This window comes from Pteropus vampyrus, unplaced genomic scaffold (assembly GCF_000151845.1).
Source record: "Pteropus vampyrus isolate Shadow unplaced genomic scaffold, Pvam_2.0 Scaffold360, whole genome shotgun sequence".
In the NCBI taxonomy this organism is placed as follows: Eukaryota; Metazoa; Chordata; class Mammalia; order Chiroptera; family Pteropodidae; genus Pteropus; species Pteropus vampyrus.
This window is the reverse complement of record NW_011889141.1, coordinates 657245-671052: the sequence shown is the minus strand read 5'-3', so window position 1 is coordinate 671052 and position 13808 is coordinate 657245. Positions and strand designations below refer to the sequence as shown.

Here is a 13808-nt window from a genome sequence, read left to right as displayed (position 1 = left end):
AGTAGAACTGCTAAGATGTGATGCATTCACATTTTCGATCTCATTATTTATTGCCAAATTCTCTCTTAAGAGACTGTATACTCCATTCTTGCCAACAATGACAATGATGAGACACTTCAAGTTTTGCCTGTCTGATGATGTAAAATGGTTATCTAATTCTAATCTGCATTTTTCTGATTACAAGTGAGCTTGAACTCCTTTCATTTTTATGAGCCATGTAGGTTCTACTGGGAATTACATGTTTGTGGATGTCTTTTGTTACACAGAACAGAAATCATGAGTGCACAATATCATATTGCTAACGAAGGCACTAGTATTTATATTTAAAAATTTTTAATTAAAAAATTTTAAGTATTTTTAAATTAATATTTTAAGAGCCCGTATTAGTTTTATTCCCTGCAAAAAAATTCCAGAATTTCTTTGAAGGAATTATACACAGAGAACTATAAAACTTAAGGTTGACAAAACCTCAAAGTTTTTCTTATTTTATAAATATGAATGATTACAGAATATAAGTTCCACGAAGGCAGGGGTTTTATATATCTTGTTCTTTCAATCCCCCAAATCTACCACAGTGCCTGGTACACAGCTGAGATCACATTTATAAATATATATTTATATCTGTTGTATGAGAATTAAATAATTACAAGTAAAATTAAAGAGTGATTTGGCTTTACATAAGACCCAAATAGTAGTTAAAAGTACCCTAAAAACCTGGTAAGGAGTACAAAATATTGACTAAAAAAAAAAAAAATCATATCTGAACTGTATTTCTGATTTATGATCAACAGAATTATAGCAGCTTGGAAATTAGCTGATAAAATCTTATTATAGCTAGTGTTATCAAAAACATAAAATGAGGGCACATATGATCTGACTTTACCAGTAAAATAAGCTTAATACTAATTAAATTCACTAAAAGTAAAGTAAATTAGTAGCACCTGTTACACTGTCAAAATGAAAAGGTGAATTAAGAGACCACAGAGGGGGAGGATGAGTACTTACTTTCTATTCTGTTGCTGTCTCTGATGCAAGAGTCGACGGTGCTGTGGATGGAGGTGAGTGGTGTCTGGTCTAAACATTGGGGCCTGAGATCTAAGCAAAAAGGGAAAAGGTTTTCAGTTCTGTTGACTTGATGATTTGAAGATTTTAAAAATGTTGTTGGTACAAGACAACTTCATATAGGTTCATCCAGGTGAATATTAAAACTATCCTAAGAAAACCATGCAGAACGAAAGGACAGCCATATTTTCACGTCTTCCACGAAGGCCAATTCTCAACTAAGAGGATGATCACAAAATCTAAGTGAATTGACAGTAAAGCAGTTTCTTTTTCCTTTGCTCCTGTTAAACAGAAGTCTCTACATAGATTTAATGTACTTAATGTCAACTATTTGAGAACGACATTGAAAATATGTGTGATGGTTAATTTTATATGTCGACTTGGCCAGGCTATGGTGTCCAGCTGTTTGGTCAAACACAAGTCTAGATGTTGCTGTGAAATCAGTTTGTAGAGGCGATTAATATTCACATTTGGTTGACATTTAAGAACAAAAGAAATGGCCTTTGATATGTGGGTTGGCCTAATCCAATAAATTAAAGGCCTTAAGAGCAGAAACTAAGGCTTCTCAAAGAAAAAGGAATTTTGCCACAAAACTGGAACACAGAAGTCCTGCCTGAGTTTTCGGCCTGCTAGCCCACTCTACAAATTTTAGACTCAAGACTAAAACTGTAATGTATAAATTAGAAACACCTTGTTACACTGTCAAAATTAAAAACTGAATTAACCAGAAAAAAGGATGAATACTTACTTCCATGTATACACGTATTTGTGTATACACATATATTCTATATGTATATGTAATTTGTTTGTACACATACATGAATGCGTGTGTGTGTATACATATGTGTGTGGGTATATATATATTGCCCCTATTCTGTTTCTGTGGAGAACTCTTAGTGTATAGTAATTCTTAGTAAGTGATAAGCATTGTGTATCTGTGTAAGTATGTGTTTATAAAATGAATATAAAGTGAGACATAAACTATAGAAGAAATAAGAGGTGATTAACTAGTAATGTGCAAATGTACATGGGAAGCATGTGACTCAGGGGAAATGTGATTCATAAGAGAGCCTGCAGACTGTCAAACATTTGTGTCTGGCAACTTGAAGATCCGGTAATATCTCAAAATGGGTCACCTGCAAATATCAGGAGACTTGGCTGACAATGAATAAACAGTCGCATTTGTTTTGTGTACCTTAGGTTTTGCAGGTGAGGTCCTGGGCCAGGGGGGTGCTGCTGTGAGGGTGGTGGTGTAGCAGGGGGCGGAGCACTAAAGAAGGCACGGAAGCCTGGTGCTGGGGGAAGCATCTGCCCAACTCGCCCTTGCAGCAACTTGGGATTCATGGCAGCAAGCGGACTACCAACAAATCCAGGGACCCGTGCAAACTGGCTGGGAGACATCCGTCCAGGCTGTAGCTACACAGAGGAACAAAATCTTAGATTTAGTTAATCTGCAAACCCCCTTGCTTTAATCCACAGAAAAGTTAATGGTTTCCATCAATAATTTTCTTTGAAAAGGTAAAGGAAAAACTTAAGAGGCAGTAGTGATTGATTAAAGATCAAAAAAAGGATCACATCTAGCGAAACTCGGAAAGTAAGAGAGTTCTTTATGGGTCGGGCTAATCACAGGCTTACCTGTGCTCCTCCAAGAAGCTGTGCTCTCTGGAGGGGGCTGAGGACAGGAGGAACACTAGGAGGAAAAGGGTGACCCAGTAGGGAAGAATTCTAGGAAAAAAAAATTATATGCTTACTACGAAACAGGTAAATTGATGTAATAAGGGAACTCATTAGAAATGCAAAATAAACTCAGAAATAATAACTCTTCAATGTACAGTGAAACTGTCAACTGAAGAAATATGAGAGTAATTGTGAAATTATGAAGCACTGTGATAATATGAAAAAGAAAGCAGCAGAATGAGGAACAGAGACAGCAGGAAACCAGATGATCACGCTGCATTTAGATTTTTAAAGATAAGTAAAGAACTGAGGTAAGAAACAATTGAACATGGTGAACCATGTCATCTGACCTGCGAACCAGAAAATCCAGAAATTCAAGTATGGAGATAGAAAAAATATGTATAATTTAGGAGATGTCTATATACTAGTATACTGATCATACAGGCAGTGTTCAGATAATACAGACTGTTCATTTTCATTAGGTTGTAGAATGACATACCGGGACATTGCAGAGCTGGTTTGGAGACATCCTCTCACCATAGGGAGCAGGATAGCGTGGTGGCATTGGGGGCCGAACATGGACAGGCTTCGGACACAGAATCTATCAGGACAAACATATACACAACTACACTCAGTGAAGTCAGTTTTTCCTCCACCTACACTCCCTCCCCTCAAGTACTGGTAGACACAGAACCCAATGCAAAGCCCTACTTCTAAGCAAACTGCTATGGCTATGAGTTCACACACAGAACCTCTGGTCACTTCCTCTCACAAATATCAAGCAACGTGCCACTTTTAACTGAGGAAGATTTAGCTAATTCTCCAGTTATCCCCACCCTTCCATGCTATCTGAGGGAGGTACCAGCAGATATTCGGACTTGCAAATTCTCTCCAAGAGGATATATTTTGGTAGCAGTGAGGGAGAAGGAATGATAAGAAAGCTGGAGGATTAACTAAGTCCTATTCTGAAGCCCCTGTGATATGGCCGCCATGCTCAGCTCTTTTGTGATACATTGTGACTCCACCTTTTCATTGGATACTGAGCCTAACTAGGCCATACCAACACCACCCTCCCCCCATACCTTCCAAATTGGCCTTCCTTTTCAGCTGCTGGTTTCAGGTGGAGGAAAGTCTATGGAACAGGACTGCACAGGCTCTAGGGAAAGCAGGGATATCTTAAAGGTAAAAAGGGATGTGGACAATGCTGTGTGTTCCCACTCCCCCCAGCTTTCAGTTACCTCTCTGCCAATGTTTTGGGCAGCCAGCAAAACACTTTAAAAAGGATATATTCACTAAATGTGGTTAACTACCCTTTTTCCCCCAATTAAAAAGCAGCAGCAAGAGGAGCAGTACCAGTAAAGGGCATTAGGGAATGTGTCTCTTATTGATACTAACCTCTCTAATTGGCTATTTTTCTTTCTCATCTAATGCCTACCCAAACTTCCACCCTCCTCCCAGCATCACCAATTTCCCAAATAATTTTGCCCAGATTCCCAATATCCTGGGCTGAGTGCCTGTTAATGAGAGGTACCTGTTGGTTGAAGCTGGGTACAGCCATCTGCTTAGGTGGGGTGCCTATGGGGACGGCTCTAACTGGAGGGCTCCCAATGATAGGTGAAGTTGACCGCCTTGGTAATGCTCGCTCAGAAAGGTCCCGATCGTCCTCTGGGCCCTGTGGGGGCCTCTGAGGCAAGGCATATTCTAGTACAGACACTGCAGGCATGTCCTAATTTAGGAAATGGTAAAAAAAAAAAAAAAAATTAGCTAACGAAATATTTTAATAATCTCTACAGATGCCAAAAGTATCTCAAAAAAATTTTTTAATATAATTTATTTTTATTTCATATCCAGTAAAATCTGCTGTAGAGTCCTGAGGTTTAATAAATGCATAGTCATGGCTCTACCATAGATGTTTCATCACTACCGGACTTCCTCTTTAGCCCCCCCTGTAGTCCCCTCTTCCACCACCCAACCACTGGCAAACAATGATCTCTTCTCCATTCTTCATAGTTTTGCCTAGAAATGACTTTTTAAGTAATTCAAATCGTAAGCTGACAAATCTGAGTTCCAATGGCTTCCTTTCAACCTTTTCAAAGAAAAGCACAGTCAATCAAATGAGCACCATCAAGGAGGCTGAGGAAGGGTACAATCAATCAACTAGCCCACTATGAGTGCTGAAGAAGTAATCAGCGTAAGACTGGCAAATGATATCCAACTACATGTTTCTGTAAGGGAAGGATGACGACAGGGGCCGACTTGAATTTCTGCATATCAGGAATTTCATAGAAAATGTTTTAAACCTGAGCAAGGAGTGGTCCTCGGATTCGCCTCAGAACTTCAGATCCATCCCAGATGCTAGAATTGAGACTTCCTGGTTGGGGCTAACGAAAAAGAAAAACACATGCACAAAGTCTGGCAAACTGTGGGCTCTCTCGTGACATACCTGCTTTTGGTGAACCAGGCTCTAAAAGAGCCTCAACTGCTTGAGTGTTCCAGAATATACATTATTCCCCTACTTCTGCCCTAGATAGCAGCTCTCCTAGAACTGCTTTCAGGGATTACGTTAACAATTTTCTACGCTGTATGTAATTTTCTTATTATAGTGGATGAAATAAAATGGCAACACTCAATACTGCACTTTAATTATTAGCTTCCTATAATGCTCACACCAGAGGAACTTACTTGCAAAAGTGGCCTGGTCTGCACTGCCCTCATAATAGCTGGATCTTCTAGTTCATTTTCGATCACCATCTTACTGAGCCTTTCTGCCAGATTCTCCTCATGGTCACCCAACAAGTCCATCTCATCCCTTTCTCCATTGCCTGTTTGTTCACTGACTGCCACTGGTAGCTTCTCTTCCAATTCAGCCAGTCGCTCATGTGCTTCCTGCCAATCATCATCTATAAGGAAACCATAAGAAAGAAATATGGTTCATACTGAAACTAAGTTTTATAAAATTCTTCTGTTAACCAAGTGAACAATTCCAACTCCAGAAGAGGTGAAAAGTTAAATTTTCATTTAGAGACACGAAATAACATTTAGACTAAGGGGCATATTAAAACAGGCTTTTCGCTAATAACAATTAACATCATCCCAGGAATAAAATTTAAGCACTTAGAGTAATAGCTTTATCAACAGTGTCCAAAGAATATTCTGAAACTGATTTCTAAACTATTGGTTCTGAATTTCTATGACAATTCAGGCAAAAACTTTTAAAGGGTAGTTAAAGCTCATTGCACTAGCATACAGCCTAAGATTATAACTGCCATCTTCTTTATAAGCTTTGAATCCATTCATTTCATTCCATTCGCATTTGTGGAGCATCTATTACGTGACAGGCATTGTTTTAGGTGCATGGGATACACGAGTATACAGAACAGACAAAGATCCTTGCCCTCCTGAGCTTTCCTTCAAGCAGGGGAAAGACAGCTAAATAACAATAAACATAATGAATGAGTAAAGTAGATACTACATTAGAAGATGAAATGCTATAGGAACATGAAGGAAGAGAGCAGACTGAAAACTTTAAAGAGGGTGGTCAGACCTATGTTTCATTGAGAGGGTGACATCTGAGAAGAATCAAGAGTAAGATAGTTAGCCCTGTAGGTATCTGAGAGAGGTGTTCCTGGCAGAGGGAGTCTGTATAAAGGCCTTAAGATGAGAGACTGACAGTTGTGAGAAACAGAAGGGACTGTCTGGATTGGAATGATCCGGGGGGCGTGGGGAGGGGGGATGATGAGCTCAAAGAAGTAGTAGGAGGGGGCTCCTTCAGGGCCTCACGGGCCATTCTGACTGAAATGAGGGGTCACTGGAGGTTTTGGTGTGGCTTGATTTCTTAGAATCACTCTGGCTGCTGTGTTGAAAATATACTGGGGGTGGCGGGGGGACACAATACAGGAAACATGGAAACAGGTCAGGTGGCTACTGCAGTACAGTGGGGCAAACGTAATAGTGACTTGGACTTGGGTCAGTTCCTCTTCCATTTTAACTATGACTTTGCTATTCCTGCATACTATACAGTCTATAGCACTGGCACAAGGTTGCTGTTTCATATTTTATGCTGACACAGCATTATTCTTGAGTCCTATTACAGTAGATGAGTATCTTCAGACCCCTTTACCACCTTCTCTAGAGCAAGACCTTACTTCTATCACTTCTTTCATTCAACTGTTCCATTCTGCTTCCATCATAAAATCTCTACTCACTATGTTGCTCCTCTCGGCATTCAAATTCAGACACTTTTCCCTCTTCACAGAAGCTTTTCCTGAATAATCTTCGTTTTAATTCTACCATCATCTTATCTAAACACACACTACTTTCTAATCTACCACAACACCATGCATTCTTTTGTATGTTATATATTTTATTCTGATTTGTTTTGTATGTCTTATAAAATGTAACAGAGGGAATAACAGATAATTCCCTTCATAACTAACATAGAAACACAGAATTCTTAAAAAATGTCTTTAAAGATAATCTGCTCATTGAATTTTCCTATTTATCTCGTTAGAAAAGAGAAGGAAGAACTAGAGGCACCATGACAAGGAAAAAAAAAAAGATGCAAGGGTATATCCTAAGAGTATAATAAATGCTAACCACTGAAAAATAAAAAGATTTCAATTACTGGCAATTTTCTGAGGAGCAATTTGTTAAAATTACCTTTATTTTTTTATCTGCTTACAAAGAAAATACATGTTACATCACAAAAATACGTTAACTTATAAGTGAAAGTTTCCAAACATTCCACAGGTATGTTACATTTTTTAAATTGCAAACTATAAAGTTTAACTTGTTCTTTTTCACTTAAGCAATATACTTTGGACATCTTTTCATGCATGCACACACACACGTAACTACTGATTATCTCCTTCTTTTCAATAACCTATATAAGATCCTATTCTATTGATAAACTAAAACTAATCTAACTTACCCCCTACTGATGGAAATTTAGATTACTGCAAATTTTCAATATGACAATACTGTAATAAATATTACACCTATCTTAACATCTTAAGCAAACATTCAAGCAAGCTAAGTCCCTGTCAGGGTCTGATTATAAACATTTAAAATTTGCTATTTTTATTACATAACAGTGTATCATGTAACACCAGTGGTCCAGAAACTGAGGGAAATGAGACTCCCAAATTTACAATTTGGTGTGAACAGAGCCACTGTCTATTCTTTGGGCTGTGGTAGATTTGAACATACTACTTGTGGTAAAAGGAAAAATCCACTTCAGATGAAAATCACAGTATTAATTTAAATTATCAATTCTCTGAAAAATTCTTGAAGAACAGTGTAATTAAAAATCAAATGTGACATTTATATTTGTCATCTTTGCTAAGAAAGTAAACTGAGAAAGTTTTTAAAGGACAAATTATTCTTTGTAATTTTACTAACTCAGCAATACCAAAAAAAAAAGAAAAAGGAAGTTTATAATCCTGAATAAGATGATGCAAACATTTTTCCCTGCAGGAGACAGTGACTAGTTTAAGAAAAGATGACATCAGAGCAGTTGTAACCAGCGACTTAAAATAACTGCTGTACTAATATGTTTCATTCAAGACACTCACTTCTTGAATGAAAAACCATCAAACGAAAACATGTCAAAGGCCTGACATTTTATCTCCTGGTTTAAATTCTCTATACCAGCTGTATATTTATGTGTAGAAGTGTGTTAAACAAGTCACAGGTTGACTTAGCAATTTTCCTTTTATATATCCTTATATATTTAGATCAAGAAGTTTGAGGAATTAAGATTTTTACTTTACAATTCAAGTATATTATACTCGATGGAAAAGGCTCACATTTGGAAATCTTTTCTCCAGTATAAACTTCGTTGATCGAGAAGTCCTACTCTTATGCCCCAGGGTAGGAAATGGGCTAACCATATGCTATTTCACTGCCTTTGCTTTTTACTAGCTGTTCTTCTCTGTGTGACCCTAGGGGCTTTTTCAATGAGTGTGTACTTTTCTTTCTCTCTTAGAAAAGAATTCTGCATACTCCAGCATCTTTCTAAGGCAACATTTCCCCCATCTTGTGAGGAACACAGAAGTTCAGAAAAAAAAGACTGTCCACAGCACTCCGGAAGTCAGTGAGAAGGCAAGACTATTCCTCCTCTGCCCAGGTTCAAAACTGAGGACACATTACCATGCTGCCTTACCCGAATATCCACAAATCAATTCTATCAACTTCATTTTAATACTGAGGAATCTGCTTCAAAATAACATTCCTTATAATATTTTAAGATAAAAAGAGTTCTAGAAACAGGCACACACTGCTTGTAGCTTCTATTGTATTCTATAGGTTATTACTAAACTAACTTCCAAGTAGAATTTGTTAATTCACATCAGTTCCTTGCTTTTGTAATTCTATTCTCTTGCTGCCCCCTGTGGTCTCCACAGAGCGAGAACAGCTCAACATCTAAATTATGGCTATATCCTAAAAGGTCTTTGGTTCTCATTCTGCAATGAGTCTACCTACTACTACCTTAAACATTTCCCTTGCTGCTCCCTTCAGAGGCAGTTTTGAGATCTCTACCGAGTTTTGTAAACCCCGACTGACGACAGTATACTCTTTCACTTTTGCTAGTTCAACTCAGTCTAAGTTTTCATAAATTTAAGCTGTTTAGGTCACTGTAAAACCAGTAACCATCACGACACTTTTAAGACCTCCTGTTTTTGGTATTCAACATCTTGAGATTACCCACTACTGCTAAATGTTCTCTTCTTATTATTTAACTTTGAATATTTGTTGCATAGACAGATGTGCTTGATCCCAAAGAAATCACATATTTACACATCCCAACAAAAATTGTTGCTGTTCTCAATATCAACAGTCAAAGCAAAAATATTACCATCGAGTCTTATTCTTTTTAAAAAGTGCAGTTTAACTTATTAGTGTACTTGTTCTGGGATCTCTAATGCTCAAACTTTATCAAATAAGCTTGCTCTCTAAATTTCCCATCTCAGTAATCATAACTCTGTGGCCTCTAAGTATAGTCTGGCTCTTTAACTTTTTAAAACCTTTTCCAACTACTAGAATATTTATCTATATCCAGGAGTAGCACTTTTCTAACTTATGAAGCATTTTTATAACTAAAATTCTTGGAATAAAAAGATGTTTATTTTATTGAAGATATTATAAGATAAATGCAAGGTCCTGCAAATACATTATTGATCAAATGAATTTTAAAACAACATATCCACATCTGAGTTTTATCCTAGTTCACTAGTTTTCCTTAAGCTACGTGTTCCACAAATAAAAATTTTCCTCTTCTGGATTATTTTGATTCTTTGTAAAATGTCTACTTACCTAAACATTTGAATTCCTTTTATTGTCAACCTAGAGCAATAGATTATACAGCTGGAAGGGACAGGGCTTAGAGAACACTTGGTTTTATAAAGGAAGTCAAAAGGAGACCCAGAGAAGGGTAGATGCTACCAGTTGAGACTAGACTATTCTAAGACCAAGAACGGAATATTGTGCTAAGTTAGTGACTGAAGTTACTTTTCTACTAAGACAAAGCACTTACAAAAGAGCATTTGAAAAGAGCAAGAGACCAAGATGATGATGTAAGAGAAAGATGTCACTTACCAACTGCACCTGACCCAAATGTATCATCATTGAATTGATCAATCTCTTCATCTTCCTCTCCCAGGCCCTGAAATGCATCCTCATCTTCATCCAGAGGACAATCCTCTAAAGACTAAAAAAAGAGATTTAGCTATTCATCAAGTTCACAATCTCATTTTATTTTTTTTTTGGTGCCTCATTTTAAAATGTTCTAAAAATGTTCATCTTATCTTCCCAATCAACATAATAGCTTCATTATAACTTTTTGTAAAGATGGCATTTTTTTCTATCCCCTAATAACCCCAACACTGGAAAATTTCAGTAGCTTCTTTTCTTTCAGTTTCTCTTTCCTATTCCTTATTTTATTTAACGTTTCCCTGAAACATTCCACTTCTCTATCAGGAATCTAATAAGAGCATTTCCCATGGCCTGCCAACTTCCTTTATATCACTGAGTAGAACAGTAAAGGCAAATGAAAATGAACAATTTATTATTTTACTTGAATTTTATATATATTTTCCAACAAAATTCTCATCTTCCCCATATTCGTGTCATCTTTTCAACTATTTTATTATTCCCTTTTAAAGCTTCTCTTCATTTTCCATCTTCCTCCCTTTCTGTTGCATACAGGCCCAGACTCTGGTGATAAAACAGAAAGCTAAATTTACAACTACAATTAAACAAGCTCTCAAAAAAGTTATGATATGGCAAGTTCAAGTTCTGGCTCCACTCTTAAAAGTGGTGTGAACTTGGGCAAGTCATTCTTTAAGATTAATTTGTTAAATACCTCTTGAGCACCTATTGTATCTTGGGCTTTGTTAGGCTCTTAGTCTCAGTCTCCTAAGCTGTAATACAGGAACAATACCACCTACCTCAGAGTTGTGAGGAGCAAATGAGGCATAAATGTAGACAAAGGCTGTGGATTGCTAACAATGCTAGATATCACCATAACAACTTACGTGGGTTCTATTTTAAACTTTTCCCTCCTCCACTTCAATACATGATTTATTTCCCAAGTTTTCTTTACTTTTAGCAACCGCATCTCATTTCTCTCCATGTTCACGTGAGGTTAGTTGGGTCTTAAACCATTTCGCCAAGTATATGTGTCCGCAATTTTCAAAGACCCAGAATCAGAATTCGATGTTCTCTAGGTAGGCAGGTTTGTGATATACCTTGCTTGGCTACCTCTTAGCCAGGCTGTTCTCAAAGGAAAGGTAAGGGCAAAGGGCTATTCTACCTACCTTAAGCCCTCTCAAACTTACAAAAAGCAGGCATGCCACTGCCTTCACATCAGAGGCAACGTCCGGCAGCTCTACTTCCCAAATCAAAGATCTACTTAATCAAATCACCAGTTTCTTAAATTGGACTCTTAAGGATTATCTAGACCAGCTCTGTTATCCTACAAATCCAGAAACTTATGTCCAGAGATCAGAAGTCGCTCAAGGTCATACAGTGAATTAGTGACATGGTCAGGACTCTTGACTATTGCTACATTTCCGGGACAAGCACCAAACTCACGTCTCCCTCCACTCGCCCAGAAGGAACTTCTACTGGACACGCCCCCTCCCAACTCGGAACCCTCTTTAGTAAACAGTCTACGGCTCCAGTCAAAGGGTAAGTCCAGGCCCCCTTGACCCGATGGTTGCCTATGTACTATGGGTCTGTGTGACTGGAGGGGAGGTGGTTCCGGGTACCGAGCGGGAAACGTGTCTCTGGGCTCTCCCGGATGACAATTCCTCAAGAAAAGCCACCGGGTGGATGCAATGCGGTCCCCTCCGCGGCTCCTCCCGGGGTGGGGCTGATGGGTAGTCTGGTTAAGGTACTTAAGGGGCCCTCCCCACCACAGAACAGAGGCCAACTCTCCCCGGTGGCCAAATGATAGGACGTCCCGCCCCCTGAAGCCAGCTCCCTGCTCTCGGATTAAACCCACGACCCCAGGCCCAACGCACTCTCTTGGTCCCACGCGTCTCACCGGCCCGCCCCCTCCCCCCCGGGAGCACAGGACAGACGCGTGGGGGCTGAGAAAGGAAAAGGGGCGCGTGAAGGAGGGAGGGGCCACTTCCGGTCGCAACAGCTCACCTCGTAGCGGAACATTCTTGGGGAGGGGGGGAGGGAGCGGGGAGGGGAATAGGGGAGGGAGGGAAGAAGCGTCGACTCTCCGGGCTCCTCCGCGCGCGGGTCCTCCACCGGCTCGCGACCCCTGGCCGCCGCCGTACGCCGGAGCGTGCGTGGGAACGTGCGCAGGCGCGCCTTGGGAGGGGTCCGCCCCGCTTGGCGCCCGGCGGCGGCGTCTGCGCGAGGACAGATTTGACGTCCCGCTTCCTAGTCTCAGCGGCGGGAAGGAGGTCCCGTGGCGAGAGACTGCGCACGCGCTGCCCGTCGGGGCCTTCCTCGCGTTCCGACTTGCGGCTCCGCCCACCGCTCCTCTGCGCCCGCCCCAGCGCTCAGGTCGGAGTCACGAGTTTTCCGTCACCGTCCGGGCGGAGAAAACCCATGTGATGGTCACAGGATATGTCTTTGAAGAGTCCCGGGCTAGTCAGGGCTGGGAGAAATGGAGATTCCTGGGCTATTTTTCCAACGTCCAACACGGTCATCGGGCTGCTCGGCGGTCCTCACGATATGTGATAGGCGCCGAGTGGAGCGGAAAAAAAATTGGAAAGTTCGGGTCATACTAAGGGGCCAAATTCGTCGCCACTTTCAGCGGCACGTCACCCGCAGAGTCAACAGGAGGTCATGGCTGTGATTTATATGTCTCAAAGTGGCGACGGCGCCCGTTTTTTAGAAAGCTGGAGGCTTGTTCCAGCCTGGATGTTATTTTTAGGCTCCAGGCGCTCCAGGCACGTGGAGTGGGAAAGCCAAAAAGGGCAGCACAGCCGTGGGCAGCAAGGTCGCACAGGCTGAGAAGCGCCAGCCTGGGTGCGCCGCTGAGTGACAATGATTTAGAGGATCAAGCTCAGAAAACCGTCAGGTTATAAGCCTCCGCTCCCTGGTTGCGGAAGCCTTTTTGGTGGTTTACCTCGGCGCGGGTCCTCCCATGCCCTTTTAAGCGGTGGAGCTCATAGAAATGTCTCTTTCCCCCTAAGGGCTAAGTTTGCACCTGCGTTTCGCAACTCCTTTTTCCAGGTGTCGTAAAATGCAGCCTCGCCTTGGAATGGCATACACTAAATTCCTTTCACGTTAGTGTGATTGGAATAATCACAGGCCGAGTACCGGAAACTTTCGAGTTGGAAATAGAAGTTCTGGGATGGAGTCAGTGCTTTGGGTCACTGGCTATCAGTTTTCGGGCAAGCTATTTAAACATGTCTGAGCCTTAATTTTCTCTGTAAAATGGGTTTAATGATAACCTGCCTCAAAGTAGTTGTTCAATGGCATGGTGATGCCAATACTGCGAATGATTATTGAAGTCTGCCTGGTATTCCACTGAGTGCTTTATCTGGATTACCTCATCGAATCCTTCCTTATGCCAAACCCAGGAGGTAGATACTTTATTTTCC

General features: G+C 40.4%; 1 protein-coding gene across 1 annotated transcript in view; it reads right to left on the bottom strand.

Annotated features, from left to right (window-relative positions):
* The window catches only part of PATL1 (PAT1 homolog 1, processing body mRNA decay factor), a 26658-nt gene extending 14111 nt beyond the window's left edge, over window positions 1-12547 (bottom strand). Inside the window, exons 1-9 of the mRNA XM_011379462.2 lie at window positions 12394-12547; window positions 10336-10447; window positions 5422-5639; window positions 5040-5120; window positions 4271-4465; window positions 3239-3340; window positions 2698-2787; window positions 2258-2478; window positions 1006-1095 (exon numbers count right to left, since the gene is read on the bottom strand). Coding sequence (XP_011377764.1) covers window positions 1006-1095; window positions 2258-2478; window positions 2698-2787; window positions 3239-3340; window positions 4271-4465; window positions 5040-5120; window positions 5422-5639; window positions 10336-10447; window positions 12394-12408 — 1124 coding nt within the window. The 5' untranslated portion in view covers window positions 12409-12547. The remainder of the gene's footprint in view (window positions 1-1005; window positions 1096-2257; window positions 2479-2697; window positions 2788-3238; window positions 3341-4270; window positions 4466-5039; window positions 5121-5421; window positions 5640-10335; window positions 10448-12393) is intronic.
* Between the last annotated feature and the right edge of the window lie 1261 nt (window positions 12548-13808).